The sequence below is a fragment of the Rhamphochromis longiceps genome, linkage group LG17 (genome assembly GCF_057381845.1).
Source record: "Rhamphochromis longiceps isolate RC_006_pf linkage group LG17, R_longiceps_female_GT1.1, whole genome shotgun sequence".
Classification (NCBI taxonomy): domain Eukaryota; kingdom Metazoa; phylum Chordata; class Actinopteri; order Cichliformes; family Cichlidae; genus Rhamphochromis; species Rhamphochromis longiceps.
In genome coordinates, this window is record NC_140573.1 from 41,426,268 (window position 1) to 41,453,501 (window position 27,234).

General features: G+C 44.8%; 1 protein-coding gene across 3 annotated transcripts in view; it reads right to left on the reverse strand.

Moving 5' to 3' along the window:
* The window catches only part of adamts10 (ADAM metallopeptidase with thrombospondin type 1 motif, 10), a 70,904-nt gene extending 43,670 nt beyond the window's left edge, over positions 1 to 27,234 (reverse strand). The window contains exons 1-5 of one of the 3 annotated variants that reach the window (XM_085387682.1): positions 26,895 to 27,234; positions 21,846 to 22,234; positions 5,264 to 5,403; positions 4,972 to 5,181; positions 424 to 592 (exon numbers count right to left, since the gene is read on the reverse strand). In XM_085387682.1, coding sequence (XP_085243808.1) covers positions 424 to 592; positions 4,972 to 5,181; positions 5,264 to 5,403; positions 21,846 to 21,948 — 622 coding nt within the window. In that variant the 5' untranslated portion in view covers positions 21,949 to 22,234; positions 26,895 to 27,234. Of the gene's footprint in view, positions 1 to 423; positions 593 to 4,971; positions 5,182 to 5,263; positions 5,404 to 21,845; positions 22,235 to 26,894 lie in introns of those variants that run through there. The other 2 variants (XM_085387680.1, XM_085387683.1) reach the window with 2 other exon arrangements.

Sequence of the window (27,234 nt, forward strand, 5' to 3'; positions counted from 1 at the left end):
CAATCTTACATTTTGACAGCGTGCTGTTGAAAAGAGCTCAAGTTGATCCAGCTTTGTATCGGAAACAGATTCTCTCGCTTTTCCCATCATTTGACCACAGATTAATAATAATTACAGCAATAACAGCAATTAGACGAAACACTCGACACACTTTGCGTAATCGTAGGGCAGATTTTAAAGGGCAGCTTTACAAAGTATCTTTCTTTTCTTATATTTGTCAAACGGCGGCTTTCCAAACATACTTGTGCTTTTTCAGCAAACGCCCTGTAACACAGACTCGGTCACGCCTAATCACAACCGGGAACGCAGACACAGCCGCAGCCTTCTGCTGCTGGCTGGTGCACAGACTGGCCTGCGGATGTTTACTCCTCCGGTCTGGACCTTAACCGCTACTAAAAAAGACCAGAATATCTCTCGTCTCACCAATGACTCCGCAGGATTGGCCCTTGTACTGATGGCGGAGCGATGACCGCTTATAAACCACATGGGGGCGCCCCTCTGCTCTCTCCTCGCTCTCTGTCCCGGTTTGGTTATCTGGTGAGACAAGGGGTTCAATCAGGTACTCCTCTCCCCCAGCAACAATCACCCCCTGCTGCAGAGAAACAGATTTGAAGAATAGAATAAAATGAGGATTGCCATCACGGCACACAGATGACTTTACAGTGCGAGTGTTTTCCTGAGAAACTCTTTTCAAAAAGTGAAAACAGATGAGTCAGTTAAGCTCACATACCTATGCCTAAAATATGCTCACTGGACACTTTATTAGGTACGCCTAATCAGCCAGTCACACGGCAGCAACTCAAGCATGACCAGGACGACCTGCTGAAGGTGATTTAGGTGACTTTGAACGTGGATTGTTTAAGAAACTGCTGATCTCCTGCTATTGTCACAACCATCCCTAAGGTTTACTGAGGATGGTCTAAAAAAGAGAAAATGTTTTCTGGATGAAAAGCAGAGATCAGACGGTCAGACTGCTTTCAGCTGACAGGAAGAGATGATGGCGCAGCACGTTGAACCTTGGAGAAGGTGGGCGGCAGCTTCAGACGACCACAACAGGTGCTACACCTGCCGGGAATCTGAGGATGCGGATCACACCGGCTCCTCGAGATCGGACGACAGCAGATTGGAAAAACATCGGATGGTGGAGTGTAAACGAACGCAAGCATCCTCCACATCCTGCTTGTACGGTGCAATCCGTCAGCCTGCTGGTGGCGTTAATGGTGCGCAGGGTATTTTCTTGGCACACTTTAGATTATTTGGGTGAAAGTGAACAACGCTAGCGAACCTTCAAACTTCACAGGAAACAGCTCGATCGTCCCGTCTGTGTTGGGCCCTTTGGGCGGTGCACACATACACAGACGAGCACACATGAGAGCATGAAAGAGTGAATGAGAGCGAGGAAAATGAGAGAGCGAGACAGAGAGAGCGATACACTAACACTTCCTTTGATTCCGCTCAGATGTGTTGGCTTTGGTCGGAGCGAGAGTCTCCTCACCCGAATGGCGGCGGCAGCTTTCAAAGTGCTTTTAATCCCATAATAAAGTTAGTGACGGTCCTCTGGACACACAGCCCGCTCGCCGGTGAATGCGCTCACGCTGGTTTGACTAACAGTGATTACGTGTCCAGCTTATTAACGCTTTGCGAACACGTCTAATCCTCAGCTGCGTATACAACTGTTATTTTGGGGTCTGCTGTTTGTAGTGAGAGGATACACAGATACACAGCGCTGTGAATACAGCAGAATGAATTCATCCAACGAAACGGGGCGCAGAGGAGAACGAGCTCTCACCCGCCGACGAGTGTGCGCGAGTCGTCCGCCGTGGAGGGCTGAGGTGACTTCAAAAGAAAGAGAAATGGATCCGGTGTCTTTTAAGGGTCACGTCAGACAGCTGTAAGATGTCATTTACACTTTCTAGAGATCAAAGCGAGCATTACAGAGCACGACGCACTGCAGGTTACAGGTAGACGTTTAACAGATTGCAGTTATTAAATTTATTGGACATGACACTATGTTAACCCTCATATAAGTAACTACTGCTGTCTTGATTTGCTGTAAACCTGAGAATGGTGGAGGAGCTGTTATCACCTTGTGCACCTGGGCAATTACTTAGATCAGTGCATGGGGCACTGCCGGTTACTACCCAGGTCTTGGCTAGCAAACAAAGTTGAGCAAGCTTAGAGCCTCCACGCTGTGAAACAAGTCTGACCACCGAGATCATAATGGCACTTAAAAAAAATATATTTTCTGACTTTCTTCTTGAAACACTTTTATTACAAGTAAAAAGCCTCTGTGAATGTCACAGTACTGAGTGTTTCAGATTCTCATTTAATATTCTTTGACTTCTTAGTGGTCTTAGTCCTTCCTGCCTCAGTGTTTAGTCTCTGTTCCCATGTTTACTCTGTGCTTTTGTCCCATGTTTCATGTATAATCACCCTTGTCTCTATGTCCCTGTGTCTCCCGTGTGTTGTATACTCAGGCCTGAAGTTCTCTGTCGCTACATCTTCCCTGTGTTCCACATCTAGTTACCGTATTTTTTGTACATAAGGCATATCGGACAATAAGGCGCATTAATCAAAACAAAACAGTCAGATAAGTCAAACTTTACTCAGCTCATTCTTCTTGCTTCCTCCTCTTCCCTACCATTGATTCATTGATGCTGAATTCTCTGCAGCGGCTCTATTCCCATGTTGTTGCAGTATATTAATGACTAACCTCGTATTGTGGATGGATTATCTCAGTTGTTCTCCTGACTGAAGTTTGGTCCGTTTACAGCATCCTGCCATGCGATTGCATTTGTCCCTAACCATCGGGAACCCTCATGTTAACTTTTATCAAGTGGAAAAAAGTTAGCGTTCATCCTCCAGCTTCACTGTTTATGCTATGCTAACATAGCTGTGTAGCTAGTGATCACGTAGCACATCATTATATACCAGCTAGCCCAACTTCAGTAACCCTACAAACGTCACTGTTTAGTTTTCTGTCTTTATTTATGTTGGAAGTGATAGCAGAGCTGTACGTTTGATTTTTTTCAGAAATCTCTCAGTCAGAACATGCTATATCATGTTTAGGTGGAAGCTAGCGAGCTAACTTCCTGCTAACTTCTAACTCTGTTAAATTTTGTTTTCATGGATGCCTGGATGTTAAACTTAATTGTTACACCTGGTAAAGCAGCAGCGCTGATCATTTTATTAAAGATGAAAGAATTTAGACAGTTTTAACTCTCAGTGATGCTGCAGTGTTCGTTTGTTTTTGGGACCTGAAGGAGATGGAGTTTAGGACCCAGATTCCTCCTCGAGGCTCCTGACTACAGTAGCCGTGATGCTCCAACAATCCATCAAGTGCGGCTTCATAGCTACCAAAGTTGCACTAAAACATTTTTGAGAGTGAGGTGATCCGCCTCCACTGTCTGTGTTTGGGTCCGCATCCTCCTCACGCCGCCCTCGCAGACGTGACAGTGAGTGTTTGATTTTTACCATCTTTAGTTTTATTGGTTTTTATCAATCTCTGGGATTTTAATATACTTTGATTTCTTTCTGTAAACCTTCTAGTAACTTAGAACAGTCAACAGCTTTATTCGCCACATGCAGGTTGCCCCCGCAGTGGACTGGACCACTGAATGGTAGAAAAGTCTAAATAAAGTTTATTACTGCCTTTTCCTCGCAACCATCTATCACAAGCAACTTTACACTATGACACAACATAAATCCTCAGAATGGAAATACTGATAGTCAGGGATTTCTTATACAATTATTATAAACTAACCAGACACTTCATTAATTACACTCTTTACACTACTGGGTTGGACACCACCCCACCACTGTCTACTTTTTTAGGGCTTCAGACACATCTTAAATCTTTGTTCCACAGATTTAACAAGGTGCTGGAAATTTTAATTCATACAGATGTGATAGCATCACACAGCTGCTGCGGATCAGTCCTGTTCCATCACATCCCAAAGGTGTTGTATTGTATTGAAACTGGTGACTGTGGAGCCCGTTTGAGTACAGCGAACTCTTCTTTATTTTCAGGAAACCAGTTTAAGATGATCTGAGCTTTGTGACGTTGCCCCTCATCTTGCTGGAAGCACCATAAGAAGATGGGAACACCGTGGAAGTCCATAAAGACATGAACAAGGTTTTTATCGACGGACTGATTCGTATTGTTTCTGTCTGACACTGATGTTTGAATGTGGCGGCAGTAATCAGGACTCATCAGACCAGACAACGTTTTTCCAGTCTGCTATCATCATCATCATCATTCTGGTGAGCCTGTGTGAACTGCAGCTGCAGTTTCCTGTCTTAGCTGACAGGGGTGGCAACCTGTGTGGTCTTCTGCAGCCGCAGCCCGCCTGCTTCAACATGCACAATCAGAGACGCTCTTCTGCATACCTCCTTTGGAACGAGCGGTTACTTGAGTTGCTGTTGCCTTCTGGTCAACATGAAGCATCGACAACTGACCCCAACGAGGTATTTTCTCACAAAAAATGCAGATCGCTGGAACTTTTCTGACCATTCTCTGTAAACGGATGGCTGTGCGGGAAAATCCCAGCAGATCAGCAGTTTCTGAAATACTCAGACCAGCTCGTCTGTCACCAACAGCCACGTTCAAAGTCACTTAAATCATATTTCCACCACAATTTCAGCAAATCGTATGCTTACGTGTGATTGGCTGATTAGATATTTGCACCAAGTGGACCACACTTGAAAGGTACGCCTAACAAAGTTGCTGGTAATCACCTTAAAAAGCTTTAAGTCTACAGTAGCAGCGCTGGACTGGACACAATTAATGATGTCATCTTTTAAAGTGAAAAGTGTCTCTTTTGTAGCATAAATTCTTCCTTTCAGATAAGGTTTAGAGCTGCTCGAGGACTCGAGGTTTGCTAAAGTGTCACGCTTTGATGTCAGGATCTGCTGCTGCTGCCGTCACTCAGTGTACGAGCTGTGGATTTAAACGGGAGGGTCGAGTCTTACCAGGCCGTTACAGTTGCTCAGGGCCACTTTGCTGGAATGCGGTTGGTCTTGGAGGTGTCCCACATAGTGGCAATGAGGAGAGTAAGGGTGACTCCAGGCTAAACGACCCCTCTTCCAGTACTCCACCTGGAACTGCCGTGACAGCAGGCTTCCCTGTAGCGTCAGGTTGAGCAGGAAGTTGTTCTGGGATGTCGACAGCTGGTAGAAGAGCTAATAGACAGAAAGATGCACAAGAAATTAATAAATATATGTATTTTTAATTTTAAAAAAGTTACATAAAAAAGCATAATACAGAGTCAGGAAGCCTGTCTTCAGTGCTGCGCCTTCTTCTTTGGTGGTGTTCAGTCATTTTTGAGTCCAGCATCTCGCCACTGGGTCCTACACGTACTGGGATGGCGATCTCATACTGGCCTAGACTGGATAGGAAAGCAGCTAGAAGGGGAGAAATAAAGACAGTGTAAAATCAACACCAGAGTTTAACTAGATAAAGACAAAATTCAGCTTCTTCCAAGTGACTCTAATAAAAAATACAAACCTGGAGGATTTGCGAGCTGCTTATTTTAAATCACACAATGGGCTTTTTTATTGAGTGACTAACCCAGTTGGAAAAGAGGAACTTGCAGACTTTTTGGCCTCCGCTCCAAGTACCCCTCCTTCACAAGGCCATAAGGATGTTCCCATGGTTACCTTGAAACTGTATACTTCCTGTCTGTGCAAGAGGCCGGCAATGATTTATTGTCCAAACTCGCTCAGCTCCAAACAGCCGGCGTCAGCTTACTAACGGGGAAGGGTCACTAGCAAAAGGAGCCCAGCTTAAACCTTTGGTCTCGCTTGGTGGAGAAGCGGCCCCTTCCCACACAGAGTAAATACCCAGAGATCAGAGCTCCCTGGTACAGACTTAAAGGAAAAATCTCTCTGAAGGCAGCAGATAGCTGTGCCTGGAATAAACAGCGCAATTACAGCACAAACACTGCGTTCACACAGACTTTGTGAGGCTGCAGTGTATTTGTGACATGGGAACGTTAGTGCAAAACACAACCGGCGTTCGAGCCTTTCGAACTGTGGGAACCAAAACACAAATGCAGTTTCTGCATTTCAGATTTCACGGTTAATCTTCCAGCCCCGTGTCGGCAAAAAACACCCTTTCAACACAAAGGACGCAGCCCTCGTGTTTAGTCTAAATTAGATTGAGACTAAACATGTTTCAGGTATCTATTCGTCTGTCATCTCCTCCCTGTCCAACAGCGTGTTCCCACTTTTCCTCATTATCGCACCTCCACACCAAGCTGCACACCTGCACCCCATTACCACATCGCTTTTTGCCGTAATAAAAGTGATTTGATTTGATTTGATTATTCCTCTGCAAGATTATCTAATGTGTTGCAGCCACAGCGTCATACTAACTTGTTTCGTCTGTCTATTAATGTTCTGCCATAAAATCCAGCTCCCTAGTAAACTCTGATTTTTAGCTTACATAGTGTTTGGGTCTCGTCTTGTTTCATTGGGCTGCTAAACGGTCCAAAAACACCCTGTGAGTAGTAATTCATTTATATATCAGTACTTCTCTCACACCAACCAGTCGCAGCAGATGGCCCCGCCCCTCCCTGAGCCTGGTTCTGTCGGAGGTTTCTTCCTGTTAAAAGGGAGTTTTTCCTCCCCACTGTCACCAAAGTGCTGCTCATAGGGGGTCACAAGATTTTGGGGTTTTCTCCGTTTTATTGTAGGGTCAACCTCACAATATAGAAGCACTTTGTTGTTGTGATTTGGCGCTGTAGAAATAAAACTGAATTAAATTGAATACTGCTACTGAAACCAATCAGACAGTGCATTAAATACAGACAGTCAAGTGATATATTTTTTATACTGTAGTCAACATTAACATTGCATTAAGAGTGCATGTACCAGCTTTATAAAAACTTATTCTGGGTCAAAGTCTGTTTTTCCTTAACAGATCTGATCATTTACATATGCCTGTGTAGGTTCTCACTCATTCGGGTCATGGTAGTCTTAGGAGCTTGGAAACAAAGCGACTGGACTTCTTTAAGTAACTTATAGAAGCTTAAAGCTGAAAGAAACTTAAAGAAGTCCAGTCGCTTTGTTTCCAAGCTCCTTAGACCTTCATTTAGATAAACAACTGCCTGGATGTATTTCAACATAGACACTGTGCCAAAAGCTTACTATTTGGAGACACACTTCAACACTACCTCCCACTTCATTGGGTACACCTGTTCAACAGCTTATAAATGCAACACAGTGTAAGTGCATTGCAACCGAGCACCAGAACGGGGAAGAAGGCTGATTGTAAGGCAGTAGTAACTCGAATATCCACTCACTAATCTCAGTCCAGCACCTGTGGGTATGTGTAGAACCAAAGAGTCACATCGTGGACATGCAGGCAACAAATCTGCGCCAACTGTGCGATGCCGTCATGTCGACACGGACCAAAATCTGTGAGAAATGTTTGCAGCAACTGGTTGGGTCTGTGCCATGTTTTAAAGCAGCTTTGAAGGTGAAACGGCGTCCGACCCAGTAGGAATATACCCACTGAAGTGGCTGGGAAATGTCGGTGGAAAAACAGAACTTAAACCTAAAAGCATACTGCAATCCACACAGATGCATACCTAATATCTGCTTTATAGCTGAAGCATTGGAAATGAAAATGAGATGAAACCCTGAATTCTCAGAGTGAGCGTCAGCGGCAACATCCGTTACTTCTTATTTACTCACCAAAATAGCTCTTATTCTCATTATTACTTTTAGCCATGACTCTCCTACAGTGGGCAATCGAGGCACCCCACTGGCATTTTTCCCCCCCAAACTTCCTGAAAAGCATTAGATTTCCCACAACAAATCCATCCTGTTCTTGTAAAGCACAGCATGTAAGCCGACAGGTGGTATTTCCCCTACGTTTGAAGCACAGGAAAAACTCCTGGACAGAAAATGTAAGTACTAATAAAGCAGATAGAATTTGTGTCTATAGAAGAAATTAACGAGACCTCACACAGAATTAAGTGTAATGAAAACCAGAAGACACATGAACCTACAGTCTAAAGCTACAGCTTGGGCGAACTCAACAAATCCTCATTCCCACACCCACAGGGACACGAAACACAGGCAGCTTCAAAGGATTGTTGTGAAAACAGTTACAGGAGACATTTATGGATGCTATGAACTCAGAACAGCCAGCGAGAAGTAAGAGTGCAAAAATAGTTATCAACCCTTTAGTGAGCCATTAGAGGTGCAGTCTTAGATTTGCTGTATTAAAGCTTCTAAAAATAGCACTATACAAAAGTCTTGAGTCATGCCTCATTTCTTTATATTTTGCTTTCTTATTATTTCTTTGTGGTCTTTAAAATTTTTCAGAGGAATGTTTTTGTGTGTCTTAATGCACGTATCACTGACCTGTGACTCACTCAAGCATAAAAACAGCATCTAACTCAAGAAATGGACCCGTGGTGTGTTCAAACACAACAGATGACCTTTAAATTGTATTTTAGGAACTTTGTTTCTAGCAATTCAGTGGAAAAACACGTGATTTATTTCCCTTTCTTTTGCTGAACTTATGAGAAAAATAACACAGGCATAAAATCGTATTTTTGGACCGATGAGGTGATTCCCAACGACCTATTAGGTGAAAATTTGGCATGTCTCGGCCAGTGTTGGTCAAGTTACTTGAAAAAAGTAATTAGTAACTAATTACTGCCCCCAAAAAGTAATCCCATTACTTTACTGATTACTTATTTTCAAAAGTAATTAATTACTTAGTTACATAGTTACTTTTAAAAACACAATTTACAACCTGAATAGGTAATAAAGTGATAGATCTTTCAGCCCAATTCTACTTTTTCTGCATAATCCATCATCCAAAATGTAATCAAATGGAAAAGTCTCTTTTTAAAACTTGTTTTATTAGTTTTAATCGTTTAACTTTATGCATCAAGCAAACATTTAATTATATGCAACATTCTCTGACTGGAAGAAATTAGTTTAACATTTAAACCTATTTTCTGCACATTCCAGCACATAAAATAAAATATTTTTTGTGTTTACACTCAGTCTTTCAAATAGATGCAAGTAAAACACAGCAGAAAATAAATAAAGTCAACGACTCAGCGGTCCTGTTGCTCTATTTTCACCTGTAAAGCAGGAGTGGGGTAGGCGGAGGTTTACCCTGGTGCAGGTGTGCAGCGGTCAGTGGAAGAATCCGCGAGTTTCTCTGTGAGTTTCCCATTACGTCGTAGCTACTCGGTGCTTGTTGGAAGTTTAGGGTTTTTTCGCTGTAAAAAGAAGTTTTCTTCCCACGCACAGCGGACACTAATGTTTTTGTCACTTTGTATGGAATCAAACTCAAAGTAAGGTCAGTACTTCCACGCTTTAAACGCTGCACGCTCATACTCTCTCCCGCACTCGATATATGATCCATTGTTGATCTGCACACAGCTGTTGTCACTGTAATCTAATTACCGTTTTTGCAATAGTAATCCCTTACTTTACTCGTTACTTGAAAAAAGTAATCAGATTACGCGTTACTGCCCATCTCTGGTCTCGGCATGATGTGCAGCACGTCCTTGAGGAAACTGCACAAGTGGAGAATAAAAGAAGAACTAGCAAACCTCGGAAAAAAAAGATCTACAAAAAGTATCAGAAAGTCAGCAAAACGCTGAAACGACCTGAGCGAAGCATCTGGCCCTTCACGTGATCCATCTGCTGTTCACTTAAAACTTCATCTGAAATGTCTGTGAAGGTCCTCAGTTATCCAGGTCATCGTAGTCTAAGGACCTTGGAAAGAAAAGCATCTGAGCGTCTGAGCTCACCCGAAACCTTGGCTGATTGTGACCCACACCCATTTTCACACCTGGGCTCGTGTGATTGGGTAGAGGATCAATAGGGGGTCCACTGTCCCACTTGGGGGGAACACTCACACAGGGCTTAAGGCTACGTCCACACCAGCCCAGATAGACTTGAAAACGTGTCCACACCAGCATTTTCAGTCGTTTTCACAGAGTTGTGCGTCCACATTGAAACGGCCCAAAACGCTTACGTTCCAGTCCTGCGCAAAAGCAAGTGAGAATTAAAGAATTTAAAGAAAAGCTATCAGGAGTACAAACTGATATTAATCTTTTTTAGGGCTGTCAAAATTGAGAGCAAACAAAACAACTGCTGTATAATTGGTCACATGACTGCATCACATGACTAAAATGCGTCATCGTCTGCGTTTTCGAGTGTCCACGCTGCGACGGGACAGCTTCTTTTTGAAATGTATGTGTTTTTGAGAGCGTTTTCAAAACGCTGCATTTTTCCTTGAGGAAAACGCCGTCTCAGTGTGGACGTGAGGCCAAAACGGAGAGAAAACGAAAACGCATTAGTGTGGACGTAGCCTCAGTCTTCTTGGATGAGAAGTAAAACGTCTTCAAGCAACTTAAAGAAGTCCAGACACTTTTCTTTCCAAGCTCCTTACTCTTCATCTGAAAAGGTTTCACTGGAAGGATCGCTGTCGAGAAGACGTTCTTAAGGAAGGGGGACAATTCAATTCAATTCAATTCAATTTTATTTATATAGCGCCAAATCACAACAAAAGTCGCCTCAAGGCGCTTCATAGATACAGAGAAAAACCCAACAATCATATGACCCCCTATGAGCAAGCACTTTGGCGACAGTGGGAAGGAAAAACTCCCTTTTAACAGGAAGAAACCTCCGGCAGAACCAGGCTCAGGGAGGGGCGGCCATCTGCTGTGATTGGTTGGGGTTAGAGAAGGAAGACAAGATAAAGACATGCTGTGGAAGAGAGACAGAGGTTAATAACAGATATGATTCAATGCAGAGAGGTCTGTTAATACATAGTGAGTGAGAAAGGTGACTGGAAAGGAAAAACTCAATGCATCATGGGAATCCTCTGGCAGCCTACGTCTATTGCAGCATAACTAAGGGAGGATTCAGGGTCACCTGGTCCAGCCCTAACTATATGCTTTAGCAAAAAGGAAAGTTTGAAGCCTAATCCTGAAAGTAGAGATAGTGTCTGTCTCCTGAATCCAAACTGGAAGCTGGTTCCACAGAAGAGGGGCCTGAAAACTGAAGGCTCTGCCTCCCATTCTACTTTTAAATACTCTAGGAACAACAAGTAGGCCTGCAGAGCGAGAGCGAAGTGCTCTAATAGGGTGATATGGTACTACAAGGTCATTAAGATAAGATGGGGCCTGATTATTTAAGACCTTGTACAGTGGGGCAAAAAAGTATTTAGTCAGCCACCGATTGTGCAAGTTCCCCCACTTAAAATGATGACAGAGGTCAGTAATTTGCACCAGAGGTACACTTCAACTGTGAGAGACAGAATGTGAAAAAAAAATCCATGAATTCACATGGTAGGATTTGTAAAGAATTTATTCGTAAATCAGGGTGGAAAATAAGTATTTGGTCACCTCAAACAAGGAAAATCTCTGGCTCTCACAGACCTGTAACGTCTTCTGTAAGAAGCTTTTCTGTCCCCCACTCGTTACCTGTATGAATGGCACCTGTTTGAACTCATCATCTGTATAAAAGACACCTGTCCACAGCCTCAAACAGTCAGACTCCAAACTCCGCCATGGCCAAGACCAAAGAGCTTTCGAAGGACACCAGGAAAAGTATTGTAGACCTGCACCAGACTGGGAAGAGTGAATCTACAATAGGCAAGCAGCTTGGTGTGAAAAAATCAACTGTGGGAGCAATCATCAGAAAATGGAAGACATACAAGACCACTGATAATCTCCCTCGATCTGGGGCTCCACGCAAGATCTCACCCCGTGGGGTCAAAATGATCATGAGAACGGTGAGCAAAGATCCCAGAACCACACGGGGGGACCTGGTGAATGACCTGCAGAGAGCTGGGACCAAAGTAACAAAGGTCACCATCAGTAACACACTACAACGGCAGGGAATCAAATCCCGCAGTGCCAGACGTGTTCCGCTGCTGAAGCCAGTGCATGTCCAGGCCCGTCTGAAGTTTGCCAGAGAGCACATGGATGATACAGCAGAGGATTGGGAGAATGTCATGTGGTCAGATGAAACCAAAGTAGAACTTTTTGGTATAAACTCAACTCGTCGTGTTTGGAGGAAGAAGAATACTGAGTTGCATCCCAAGAACACCATACCTACTGTGAAGCATGGGGGTGGAAACATCATGCTATGGGGCTGTTTTTCTGCCAAGGGGACAGGACGACTGATCCGTGTTAAGGACAGAATGAATGGGGCCATGTATCGTGAGATTTTGAGCCAAAACCTCCTTCCATCAGTGAGAACTTTGAAGATGAAACGAGGCTGGGTCTTCCAACATGACAATGATCCAAAACACACCGCCCGGGCAACAAAGGAGTGGCTCCGTAAGAAGCATTTGAAAGTCCTGGAGTGGCCTAGCCAGTCTCCAGACCTCAACCCCATAGAAAATCTGTGGCGGGAGTTGAAAGTCCGTGTTGCTCGGCGACAGCCCCAGAACATCACTGCTCTCGAGAAGATCTGCATGGAGGAATGGGCCAAAATACCAGCTACTGTGTGTGCAAACCTGGTAAAGACCTATAGTAAACGTTTGACCTCTGTTATTGCCAACAAAGGTTATGTTACAAAGTATTGAGTTGTATTTTTGTTATTGACCAAATACTTATTTTCCACCCTGATTTACGAATAAATTCTTTACAAATCCTACCATGTGGATTCATGGATTTTTTTTTCACATTCTGTCTCTCACAGTTGAAGTGTACCTCTGGTGCAAATTACTGACCTCTGTCATCATTTTAGGTGGGGGAACTTGCACAATCGGTGGCTGACTAAATACTTTTTTGCCCCACTGTATGTGAGGAGCAGGATTTTGAATTCTGGATTTAACAGGAAGCCAAAACAGGAGAAATCTGCTCTGTCTTTCTAGTCCCTGTCAGGACTCTTGCTGCAGCATTTTGGATTAGCTGAAGGCTTTTCAGGGAGTTTTTAGGACTTCCTGATAATAATGAATTACAGTCGTCCAGCCTGGAAGTAATAAATGCATGAACTAGTTTTTCAGCGTCACTCTGAGACAGGATATTTCTAACTTTAGAGATGTTGCGCAAATGGAAGAAAGCAGTCTTACATATTTGTTTAATATGTGCGTTGAAGGACATGTCCTGGTCAAAAATGACTCCAAGGTTCCTCACAGTGTTACTGGAGGCCAAGGTAATGCCATCCAGAGTAAGAATCTGGTTAGATACCATATTTCTAAGATTTTCAGGGCCGAGTACAATAACCTCAGTTTGATCTGAATTAAGAAGCAGAAAGTTAGCGGCCATCCAGGTCTTTATGTCTTTAAGACATTCCTGCAGTTTAACTCATTGGTGTGTGTTATCTGGCTTCATGGACAGATAGAGCTGGGTGTCATCGGCATAGCAGTGAAAATGTATGCTATGTCTTCTAATGATGCTGCCTAAGGGAAGCATGTATAATGTAAACAGAATTGGTCCTAGCACTGAACCCTGTGGAACTCCATAATTAACCTCAGTGTGTGAAGAGGACTCTCCATTTACATGCACAAACTGGAGTCTATTAGATAGATATGACAAGCTGAAAGTGCTCAGGTGCCACATTACACAAGAACTGGACTGAAAATCAGCAGCCACGGGTCTGATGCTTCGAGTGGTTGTTAATATGCACGGACGAGGTCAAAACACGGTGGAGGCTCAGTCACGGCTCAAGCCAGACGTCAGCATTTACTGAGCACAGAACAAAAGGCAGCCAGAGAAGAGCTTTGAATGTCCTCCTAGAAATATTCCTGAAGACTCCACAAAGAAACTTTTCCCAAGGTGGTCGTCCCAAATACTGACTGACAGTAAAGTACAAACTCTGTTTTTGCTTTCATGCTGTATTTCCATGTATGTTTGCACGTTTTAATGCATCGCCATGCCTGTATTTCACATTTTCCTAGCAAAATATAAAGAAATGAGGGATGGTTTGAGATTTTTGCAGAAGCAGCTTGTTAATCACTTGCTGATAAGATTACCAGATGATAAGACGGGGACACGTATGTCTTTGCATCACAAAGACATACAGCTTAAGAAACAGTTTATTATGTTGGACTGCAGTAAAGCACAGGCGGCTCTATTTGGCAGCATGAAGCTGCTGTTTTACATTACGCCTAATGTAAGCTACAGAAAGAGTTTCTCACTGTAATAAAAAAATGTTTTAAATCTGACAAATGCTGACTTCCTCAGGCCGGTACACTATTTTATGCCTAATAACTGACATCTTCAGGATTTCAAATGACGAAAGGAAGAAAAAAATTGAAAAAATATGACCAAAAATAATTTGCATAAAGTCAAGATTTCAGATGAGTTAAGCACAAGTTTGAAATAACTAGACAAAGACAGCATATAACTGGCAAAAAACCCAAAACAACAACTATAGATTCATGCACAAGAATTCCAGGTTCATACAGAAACCACAGCTGCAGTGTGGTGTGTGCAGGTAATGAAATAACTGCACCCAGAATGCACTTCTGCTTCATAGGAAGGAAAGAAAACGCAGCATACGACAACACATTATTCCTGATTTTCTAGTCAACCATGCGGTTTAAGCTATAGCGACCTAGTGCGAAGGAACTCAACGTCTGATTCAGGATCAGAAAAATCGAACAGGAGACGTCGAAACAAAGAGGAAACAGTCGGTGGAAACACGCGTGCTATATTTAATAGGAGAGAACACCCTGACTGGGTGCCATACAGAAATGTCTTTGCTGATAAATACACCCTCAGTTCTGTTATCGCCAAATGAAAATAGTGAAAGGAAGCACTCTGATGGAAAAGTGCCCCACCCTCCACGCCAGCTACACCACGACTGTTTTGCAGACCAAACCCTGCTGCCTCTTTGAAGCAAAGAGATTTTTACATGCAGTGATTCTTCAGTATGAAATATATGAGTTATGAAGAAGCTCTGATGGGCCGTATCGGTGCCTCTCTTCTCCTGTGTGCAGTCTGGGAGCACAAATACAGACACTTCTAACTTTGAGGCAACAATTTGGGAAGCAGGAACAACGTGACCTCAAATCTGTCCGACACATTTTAAATGAAGTTGAGTATCAGCTGTGAGCCAGGTCTTACCAACCATCAGATGAGGTGTGTGTGTGTGTGTGTGTGTGTGTGTGTGTGTGTGTGTGTGTGTGTGTGTGTGTGTGTGTGTGTGTATATATATATATATATATATATATATATATATATATATATATATATATATATATATATATATATATATATATATATATATATATATATATATATATATATATATATATTATAGCAGCTGGATAGCGTAGTGGTTAGACTACACGCCTTTGGAACAGAGGATCGCAAGTTCGATTCCTGCCTGGGGCGTCTGTATCCAGTAAGGGTCCTAAGGCTAGACCCCCTATGCTAAGCAAGCCTACCGCAGACATGAGCGAGACAGATAAATATGAAGGCATGCCGGCTCGGACGTCGCCCGGATCAACAAGGTCCGCGTCAGGTGTTGAGGAACCAGGGCACCCTGACGAAAAGTGGGCTACTGGAACAAGAAGGCATCAGTGGGCAAGAGACGAAAACAGGGCGTTGTTGGAATGCTACTATGCAAGTAACCCCGGCGGAAGGGGCTACATGAATAGGATGAGGGACCTATGGATTCTTCGATACCCAACATCCACAATGACGGCGAAACAACTAGTAGCTCAGTGTTCCAACATTCGAAAGAAGGGACTGCTCTCACAGCTAGAGATTGACGAGGTACAACACAAATGCTACGGCAAGGAGGAGTCAGGACGCCAGGTCAGGGGGGAGATATCATCACCCCCACCCGAGATTGGGTACATAGCCCCAAGTGCGATAGGAGAAGGATCGTTGAGTGCGAGAGGAACTGACCTGAAAAATAGGATAATGGCCAAGCTTGAAACCTGGATCCCACGTAGCCGGTTACCAAGATTACGTGAAGTTCCCTCAGAAGGTCTGCTAGATGATGTTAATGCAGCACTACGGGCAATACCTACAACCACGATTACCGACACTAACAAGCTGATCTACAATACGGCAACAGTGATCAGTGAGATGCTTGGCTACAAGTTGAACAGCGACAAGGGGCAGTACCCTCCATGGAGAAGGAGGCTAGAGGGCAAGATCAAAGTAGCACGGAGGGAGGTTAGCCAACTAACGGAGTTGCAGAAAGGTGCGACAAATAAGGTGCCTAAGAAATACAGCAAGCTGTCCATACCTGAGGCCTTGGAAACTGCCAAGCAAAGACTCACAGCCTTGGCCAGCCGCTTGAGGAGGTACACCAGAGAGATAGAAGGCAGGAGAATAAACCAGCTGTTCTCCACAGAACCAGCAAAGGTGTACTCTCAGTGGCAAGGGAACAATAAGAGAACAGCACCACCAAGGCTGGAGACGGAGCAATACTGGAAGAGCATATGGGAGAAGGATGCAACCCATAACGGCAATGCTCAGTGGCTAGAGGATATGAGGGCTGACCACAGCGACCTCCCTGAACAGGGTCCAGTAACCATCACAGTGGCAGATATCCAAGAAAGGGTCTCCAGTATGAAGAGTTGGACAGCACCAGGGCCCGACATGGTTCACGCCTACTGGCTGAAGAAGCTGACTGCACTCCACGAGCGTCTGGCAGCACAAATGAACCAGCTGCTAGTTAACGAGAGACACCCGGAATGGCTAACTGAAGGCCGGACGGTCCTGATCCCCAAGGACCCCAAGAAGGGACCGGTCCCCTCCAACTACCGACCAATAACCTGCCTCAGTACTACATGGAAGCTCCTGTCAGGCATCATATCGGCTAAGATGAACAGGCACATGGGTCAATACATGAGCGGGACACAGAAAGGAATTGGCAAGAATACCAGAGGCGCAAAACACCAGCTACTGGTAGACAGAACAATCAGCCGAGACTGCAAGACCAGACTGACCAACCTGTGCACTGCCTGGATTGATTACAAGAAGGCCTATGACTCAATGCCCCACAGCTGGATACTGGAATGCCTAGAATTGTACAAGATCAATGGGACCCTAAGAGCCTTCATCAGGAACTCAATGGGGATGTGGCGTACAACACTAGAGGCCAACTCCAAGCCCATAGCACAAGTCACCATCAAGTGCGGGATCTACCAAGGAGATGCTCTGTCCCCACTGCTGTTCTGCATAGGCCTGAACCCCCTCAGTGAGATCATTAACAAGACTGGCTACGGATACCGACTACGGAACGGAGCAGTTGTCAGCCACCTCCTGTACATGGATGACATCAAGCTGTATGCCAAGAGTGAACGAGACATCGATTCACTGATCCACACTACCAGGCTATACAGCAATGACATTGGAATGTCGTTCGGACTGGAGAAGTGTAGTCGGATGGTAACAAAGAGAGGGAAGGTAGTCAGAACTGAGGGGATTGAACTACCAGAAGGCAACATTGCAGACATAGAGGACAGTTACAAGTACTTGGGGATCCCACAGGCGAATGGGAACCATGAAGAGGCCGCTAGAAAAGCTGCAACCACCAAGTACCTGCAGAGGGTCAGGCAAGTCCTGAGGAGTCAGCTGAATGGTAAGAACAAGATCCGGGCCATCAACACGTACGCCCTGCCCGTGATCAGGTACCCTGCTGGGGTAATAGGCTGGCCAAAGGAGGAGATAGAAGCCACTGACATAAAGACAAGAAAGCTCCTTACCATGCATGGAGGGTTTCACCCCAAATCCAGCACCCTGAGGCTGTACGCTAAGCGGAAGGAAGGGGGCCGGGGACTGGTGAGTGTCAGCACCACAGTCCAGGATGAGACAACGAACATCCAAGAATACATTAGGAAGATGGCCCCAACTGACCGAGTGCTCAGTGAATACCTCAGGCAGCAGAAACCCAAGAAAGAGGAGGGAGACGAGGAACCATCATGGAAGGACAGGCCCCTGCACGGTATGTACCACCGGCAGATAGAGGAGGTGGCTGATATCCAGAAATCCTACCAGTGGCTGGACAAAGCTGGACTGAAAGACAGCACAGAGGCACTAATCATGGCAGCACAAGAACAAGCTCTGAGCACAAGATCCATAGAGGCTGGGGTCTATCACACCAGGCAAGACCCCAGGTGCAGGCTGTGTAAAGATGCCCCAGAGACAATCCAGCACATAACAGCAGGGTGCAAGATGCTAGCAGGCAAGGCATACATGGAACGCCATAACCAAGTGGCCGGCATAGTGTACAGGAACATCTGTGCCGAGTATAACCTGGAAGTCCCGAGGTCAAAATGGGAGATGCCCCCAAGGGTGGTGGAGAATGACCGAGCTAAGATCCTGTGGGACTTCCAGATACAGACGGACAAAATGGTGGTGGCTAACCAACCGGACATAGTGGTGGTAGACAAACAGAAGAAGATGGCCGTAGTGATCGATGTAGCGGTTCCGAATGACAGCAATATCAGGAAGAAGGAACACGAGAAGCTGGAGAAATACCAAGGGCTCAGAGAAGAGCTCGAGAGGATGTGGAGGGTGAAGGTAACGGTGGTCCCCGTGGTAATCGGAGCACTAGGTGCGGTGACTCCCAAGCTAGGCGAGTGGCTCCAGCAGATCCCAGGAACAACATCGGAGATCTCTGTCCAGAAGAGTGCAGTCCTGGGAACAGCTAAGATACTGCGCAGGACCCTCAAGCTCCCAGGCCTCTGGTAGAGGACCCGAGCTTGAAGGATAAACCGCCCGCAGGGGCGTGCTGGGTGTTTTATATATATATATATACACTATATATATATACACACACACGTGTGTGTGTGTGTAGCAGAAAATCGAAACTATGAGCTAAGAAGGCCCGGGGCAGAAGAAGGTAGATAATCCTGTATGGTTTTACTGTGGCAGGCAGCTCCTTTCACATCACACAAAGACATTCAATCCTTGTTAATAAAAAAAAATAGTAATTAAGTTCAGGTTTAAAGAACTGACTTCCTGTGACTGTGGAAAACTAACTCTCTGAGGGAAAATGGCACGCCAGGGTTTATGGGGTGGGCTATTTAAGGGAAGCAGTGTGGCAAACTATCAGAGACCGAGGGATATGAGGGGGTCAAAGGTTACGTTTAGGAAATACACAATCATATCCTTGTTCTGGGTGATGAAACACGCACACTTAGGGATTTTTATTCTTTGCCTTTAGAAGGACTTCTAGTAGACGGGCTCGTGTCAGAGCACAGCGGGATTTGAGTTCTGGGTTAAAGCTCAGTCGGTCCCGACCTGCAGGCCTGGACTCGGAGCGACAGCCAGTTCGTACCATCCAACTTTATCTCGTGTGCACATACTGAATTATACACAAATACAATAACGCAAAAATATAGTTTCAGGCATCTAATGACATATTCAAATCGTGTTTAACAGTGTTGGGTAAGTTACTTTAAAATAGTAACTTAGTTACATTACTAGTTACTTCTCTCAAAAGTAACTCAGTTACTTCAAGTTACTCGTTACTTTCAAAGTAACTAGTTACTAGGGAAAGTAACTTTGGTTTTACTCAGAATTCTCTTGTTAATGTGTTGCTTCCATAACTTTTCCAGTCTTCTAGCTTGCTTACTTGCCACAGTGCACTGTGCCACCTACCAATAGACAGGAAAAGATAATGTGCATATTTCCACGAGAGAAATCCCACGCCTGGACCGTCATTGACTGCTGCCATGATTCTAGCCTACGTCACAGCGTCATGTGCGCCTTTTACATGCAACACAAAAACTGCAGTCGTGGTGCTTTCGATTGTACTCAGAACTCGGAAATTCTGCCTTCTGAATAGGAAGATGTAGGTAACACCAGACTGCAGATGAGCTGCATACATGGCTGGACTGGGACAGAAAATTGGCCCGGGCATTTTGACTGACCGGCACGCCATTATAGCAAAAATCATAAAGCCTTTGAATGAAAATAAACGCTGTTGTGACAGTGATGTACACTGTTCTGATGGTATATATGCATCAACCTATCAATCGTTTGTTGTAAGATTCAGATAATTATTTAATAAAAGCGAGACATTTTAAATGAGAATAAGAAAGAAAAGTATTTCTTTGTGCCCCCCTCTCCCTGTTAATGCCCTACCTGGCCCCCTGGCAACACTTTGCTAGACCCGCCCCTGCACAGTTACCAGCTGTCAGCTACTTAGAAAAGGATCCTGGTGTTATTTGTCTCTCAGAAACAGTTCATAACTTCAACTCATTCATGTCACCTAAAAGGTAAACCTGTTTCTCCATCACCTGTTCAGCTCTGATGATCCAGTAAGGACATCTCCTGGTTTCATCTTCATGTTTCCCTCTCACCACATATCCAAACCGACATCATGACCAGCAGCTTTTTTTACAGCTGTGGCTCCAGCAAACATCAGCTGATACTAGAAATTAATATTAAATAAATTCTAACAACAGCTGATCAAGCTTAAACGTGCTGCTGTTGTTTAGCGCGACATCCGCTGGTTTCTTCTTTCGGAGCAAAGTGAGCGATAAACAAACAAGAGAGCCGATCAGCTGATCATTGATCAGTTTCATGATTGAAGTAGAAACGGGAGAGGGAGGGGGGAGAATGAAAGGAGAAGAGGCAACTGTGCAGCGTAAACACAGAATAACTCCAGCTTTGTGCCTTTTCCATTGTAGCTGAATTACGGGACAAACTGTTCCTTTTCACCTCAATAAGAAACGCGTAATATTTCCTCTGAATACCAGACGGGACGGTTGGCAACTCTAATAACTTATGAACAAAATAAAGTTCAACATCAGTAACTTCATAGCACCACCCAGCTGTATAGAAACTCCGTCATGCTAGCTAGCACGCAGTACGGAAAAAGTCAGAATAACGAAAATAAACTCCACCTACACTTGGTTTATATCTGACCCAGAGAGACTGCAGGTCATAACTTCTTACCTGAAGTTCAGTTCACACTTGGACCACGCCTCGGGTCTCTTTTCCTTCTGCGTCCCCTTTCCTTCATCCACCTGCTGGCCTCCACCACTTGCTAATGTTACTGAATCTGTGGAAGCTCCGCGATGCCACCACACGAAGTAACGAGTAACGACCCTATCTAAATCCCAGTAACGACTAACGCGTTCCTGGTTTTGGCATAATAACTAGTTACCGTGCTCGTTACCACAATAATAACGTAGTTACTGTAACGCGTTACTTAATAACGCGTTAGTCCCAACACTGGTGTTTAAGTTATTTTATTCTAAACTTGGGTAGCAGCGAGAGTTTCCCCTTTTTTCTTCTGTTTAACTGAAATGAAAAACAGATCCCAGCGTGGGCACCTCGACCGTAAAACACATTAAAGTGGCACAAAAGCCTGGATCACAGAAAATAAACCAGTGATGCTTTCCCACTATTAAAAAATAGGATTGCCTGTTTAATTCAAACCCAGATCTCAGACACTGATTCGGGGGAAAAGGATCATTTTATGAACAAACCCTTTCTCAGCTCAGTCAAAGAATTTCATGATAATGTTTTGATATTTAAATAATACATATACCTTGTTGTACAAACACTGTATATAAAGGATGGACATAGACAGTGATGTCACCAGTTGGTTTGTGAAGTCTCATTATGAAGGTGGATACTTTTTAACCCTAAATGAGATGATCATTTAGAAATTCAACATCACTTTGTAATAGCGAATCTTTGAACTAACAATTGAAACAATAAAAGCACTTTTTTATTTTTTTTATTTTACTGAGCCCAAACATTTGGGATTCAAGGTCCTTTACGACATCATAGGAACCCTTTCGGTAACCAGAGGAGTCGCCCCCTGCTGGCCTATAGAGAGAATGCAGGTTTCATGGCTTTACTTTTTAGAAACAAGACCAGAGGCGAGGCCACATCCATCTTTTATATACAGGCTATGGGTTGTCTCACCTTGTGACTGAGCAAACTCATCTTTGTGACCTCCTGCGACCTGGGTGGCAACCATGACGACAATGAAAGTGCAGACCAGACCAGTCCTCCATAGCATCTCCATGGTTACTACAGTAGTTGCTATAGTAACAAAATTCAGTGCAGTGGTCCCCGTGCCTCTGTTCCAACATGTCTCCTGCCCTCTCGGATGCCCCGTTGCCTAGCAGAGGGACAGCTCAGCGCTCTGCTGGGCCATGGCTGCAAAAGATCGGAGAGCCAGCAGCGTCTTCGGCGTTTTGTCAGCAAGAGGTGATGGACCCTGAAGAAGTCCTCACAGAAGTGGAAAACACCTAGACGGGTTTCTCAAGGGGCTCAGCGGCAGTGGTGGCTTCACACCCCTCTCCGTTTGCCTGCAGAAGAGAAGCTGTTTAGTGACTGCAGGAGGAAGGCCAGGAAAGGGTTTGAAAGGGTGGGGAAAGACAAACTTAGGCTCAAAGACGAAGGAGGAACAAGGGAGACACAGTAAAACACAGACAGAGGGAGAGCATGAGATCCCAATGACCCATGCAGTTCCCAGTCTAACAAGGCAAATCTACCCAGTTCATATTCAAGGACTGCCCAGTCCTCCATTGTTCCTTGTGATAATCAATCTTGGCTTTAGTAAGGGTAAGTACCCAGTCTTTCACTCTGGTGACCAGCGATAACAATAGGTCCCAACCTGGGGCCTCTGAGGACCCACACTTTAAGCTGACTGTCCACCGGAAAGAGTTCAAACACAAAGGAGGCCATTGATCTCGTAGAAAGCTGTGCTCGGTGCCCAAACGGGGCTAGGAGTGGGTATTATGTCAGAGGGTCTGAGGGTAAAATGAGCCAATTTGAGAGACGCAGCAGGTTGCCATCACCGCTACCCTGCCTGACTCTGCAACCTGCATGGCTGAGCGACCCACTGGCTGGTATCCAGCTTACTAACTGGCCAACTAACTAGCAGACCGATGGTGTGAGTGCCTATACATCAACCAGTGTTGATATTTGGAGCACAACACGGACAGATAATATCGCCTTTTTCTGAATCCGAGGCCCCTAGTTTAAGAAAATAAATGAATAAATAATAAAAATACAGGAGCAACAATAAGACTTCAAAAACAAACATTCAAATTTGATGATTTCTTGCTTCCCTCACCACCAGCCCGTTGTGGCAGACAGCCGCCCCACAGTAGGATAAGCAGCCCACATTTCTTTAGGTTGTAGACTTCAGCTTCAGCCAAAGCTGACAAAAGACCTAATGCTGGTGTTTCATGTGGCCTGTGCACAGCAGTGGTACTTAACAAGGCTTAAACCTTTAATTACAGCAAATGAAAGAAGGCACAACAGGAAATAAAGGACATGATTTGCACAGTAGTGAACAAAGCCAGTTCTGAGTCAGCAGATGACAGCTAGTGTTTTACCCTGACAGATGTGACTCTATGAACAGAAAGCTTTTAAGACCGTATGCAGGTAAAAGTTCAGCATCACAAATTTCTTTCTTGTGTCGTTCTTTTCCACACCACTAATTTAGCCGTCGAGTGCTATAAATAATCCTCAGGCTCTTTTTTTATTATTTTTGTGTCCTTTGAGACAAACATGCAGCAAGATTATAATAACAATGGAAAAACGACTTCCTCATCCACACAGTACCCATTACAAAAACAAGAGCGGAGCCAGGAATCGGCAGTCACAGTTTCATGGGTGCCCTTCTCTCTCTTTTGACTTGAGTTTCCTGGCTACATATTGCAGTGTCAGCTAAAAACCCAGCCCTATCCTCCAGTAAAGTCTGCCCACCCAGCTTTACTCTTGTCCCAGCCCTGCTAGCCTCCCTCCCTCAGAGCTGTCTGGGGAGAGAAGAGCGAGCGGAGACGCCGCACTGGCCCAGATGGCTGGCGGCTAACCAACTGCAGCCAAAGGTAATCGGAGGCAGATGGGAAACCTTTTGGTGACGAGAGCAGGGGGAACAAGTTGCCTCCTGCAAAAAAAAGAAAAGGAGGAGGGAAAAAAAGCCAAGTGCAGAATCTGAAGGCAATGAGAGAGGGAAAGAGAGGGGAGTGTAAGCTATTCAAGCCAGCTGGGAGAGCCATTCTTGAGTGTTAATACTCTAAACTGAGTGTGGAGGAGATGAAAGGGCCCCTAATGTGGCTCTTGCTTAATTTCACACAGTGACGGGCAGGTACAGTTCAAAACTAAAAAGAAAGAAAGAAAGAAAGCTTGCTTTAAAAACAATGAGGGGTCTTTGTGCTGTTGCAACTTCCCTCATATATGGAACAACTAAAAGTCTTTCTCCCCTCCCTCCCTCCCTCCCTCCTCCGGCTTTCTCCCAGTCATTTCCTGCGCGAGCCAAGCTCCCTTTCCATTTTCATTACTTGTTTCTGCACAGCTCTCGATTTATTGTGGGCTTATTAGACTTGCTATCAAGTGCTTTTCATGACCACTACATCTCCTCTTGTTTACTTAAGCCAGAGAAAGAGAGGAGAGATAGGACCCCCCCAACACACACACAAACTAGTGCTATTCAAATACAGCTGCTAAGAAAGATTTGTGGACAGGCTTCACACACACCACAACACGCATGCACCGCCGCGCACACAGCTCTTCTGGTAAATTATTGCTACTCTGGAAATGCGGCTAAATTAAGAGAGAGCTGTCTCGCAGAGGTGACGGCGTTGTACATCTTCCCCGGCCTGTTGTGCAAAGCTTTCCCTCTGGGCTGTATCACTTGTACGAAATAAAAAGCGTATGTTTGTCAGGAGGCCAGGCCGAGGCGAGCGCGCGCGCGCGCACGGACTCTCCGGGGTCTGGGTTTTGCTTGGATGGATATCGACCGTATAGCTCTACAATCGCGGCCAAAAAAAGAAAAAGGAAAGGAAAGGGGAGGGGGCTCCGAGCCGGGCCACACAGCTTCCAGGGCTATCAGAGCTTTGCAGAGGAGAAAAGAAAGGGGTCGTTGTTACCAAGAGAGAAAGGAGTTGGAGCGCACGGGATAATTAGGTGGGAATTTAAGGGTGGGCCAAAATACTCAAGTGTAATCAAGTCAGTGGACCCTGAGGCATATTGACACGTCACTTCTATTTTTTTATAATCTGATCATCTACTGAACACTGACTGGTGCTTTTTTATAACTGTGTTTAACAGGATGGATATTCCTTTTTCATACTGCAGCCTAACTATGCTGTCCTTGTGTCTAACCGCTGCCAGGGAGAGTGAAGCTATCCGAAAACTAGCACGCTAATCAAAACCATATGACCGGTCTGTGTCGACCGCACAGATGCTAAGTGTCCCTCAGCTCAGCTTCAAGTCTGGGACAGCACCCCCACCACTGCCACTACTCTCAATATATATATATATAGTCTCCACTTTGGTCAGCAGAGAGCACACGAATCAGCTTTAGGTTGAGTTTATTATTTCATGTAACTGCACGCCACAGTTTCTCTGTCCAAATGAGACCGTGAGGGAGCGAATCGCGCACATCAGCGTCCGTCAGCCTCAGCATCAACTCCTTGAATAAATAAAAATAAGTCATGATCACCATCAACATGAAGCCTGGACAGGTGACAGAGAGGGTGGAATCATATCTCAGATTAAAATCTCTGGTAAAAATAAATAAATAAATAAGGCAGAAGAAGGAGAAAAGTGCAGGCATTCCTTTCTCTGTTTCCCCAAATAAACAGTGTGCAGATGAAAAGTGGGAACATAAACAGGCCGGAGAACCTCGGATGTGCTCCCCTCACTGAAAATGTCCTTCTCTAAGTCTGAAACAATATTTAGTGAGAGAGAGAGAGCTGACTCGACACGGAGTGAGTGAACCAGCGCAGCACAGATGGCAGAGGAGGCTTTTCTCTTTCTGTCTTTTATCTGGTTTACGACTGACAACAATCCAAAAAACACCAAAAATATTCATTACGACAGGCAAAGCCTTACATTTGCTGGAATCTTTAATGTTCAGCGTTAAAATGATTGCAGAGCTGAACTGACAGAGGCTTGCCTGTCAGTTCAGCTCTGCAATCAAGAAAAGAAGAAAGAAAGAAATTGAAAAAATGTGCAGGTTACAGAAAAGCTGTGCAGTTCTGGGAGGCACCGACCTGACCCAGGACAAATAAAGTAAATTTGCTGTCCTAATAGAGGCAGCAGCCAATTTAAGGTTACTATGAAGTTGAATGAGTGCTACCAAAAAAGGAGGAGGAGGAGATTTAAACACAAAAGCATCACATGTGGATGTGAAGAAAAGGAGAAGTGTGCGTAATCTGGTAAAACTACACATCCACGTTGCGTTTTTTATGGGAGCAAAATAAAAAACTAAAACTGTATCTGTGTGTGCTAAAGAATATTTCTGCAAAATAATAATAATGATAAAAATGTTGCACGGTGATCAGGAAACCTGCACATCTGTCATTCGTGCTGTTTGGACGTGCATGTGCTGATATGTCACACAGCCAATGATTCCACATCTGTGTCTCTAAACCTGTGCTCGCCCCTCTGTTTATCATAATGTTACATATAGTCTAAATATAGTACACTAGCAACAGTCTAAATGTTTTCCGTGATAACACTTTAGCAACTTTAGAAACGGGCTGCAGATTTAGTGCGCTTTGGAGCAACTGCGAGTAGCGCCCCCAGCCGGCGAACGACACAACGCCACCATTCACCAGGTACCTGATGTCCGCTGACAGCCACATCATCCCTTCAGCAACACGCAGACACAAACACAGACACACAAACACAGACGCACACCGTCTTGTCATCAGCTAACAAGGAGACCCCAGCGCTAATAAGTAAGAACTCCGAAGAAGAAGAGAAGCAACTCACGGACTCGAGGTTTTAGGAATAGTACAAATCCCCTAAGACAGCGTGAGGCTCACGTCCACAGAGGTGCACCTAATGATCTCATGACAGCAAGAGCCTCACTAAATATGGGCGACATGCAGTGTTTCTGCAGGAAGGAGCGGACAAGAGCTTAGAAGAGCCAGCATCATGCCAGGGCAGTGCCTTTCCTTCTTACAGAGCTGTGCATGAGAGAGAGTGGAGCCGAGCTCGGTGACCTACCTTCCCGTGTCCCCGTGCAGAAGTTTCCGATGTGAGTCTGTCCTCAGCAGCCGAGCGGAGAGGAGGCGGTGCCGGCAGGAGACTGAGGAGACTCAACTTCTTCCACTTCCACAAGCGGAGAGAAGGAGTCTGGTGTCAATTTCCCCCGTGGTAAAAATAGAAGCGTCCGGGAGCAAAAATTTCAAAATAAAGTTTGTCTTGGCAGGACTCCACAGTTGGCAAGGGGCCGATGAGAAATACAGAGCTGTGGCCAAGATAGCTGATGTTGGTCTAAGACCTTTACGCAACTTTGTATCACGCATACCTGTAACCCGTGAACACTGTGCATAAAAATGTGGTT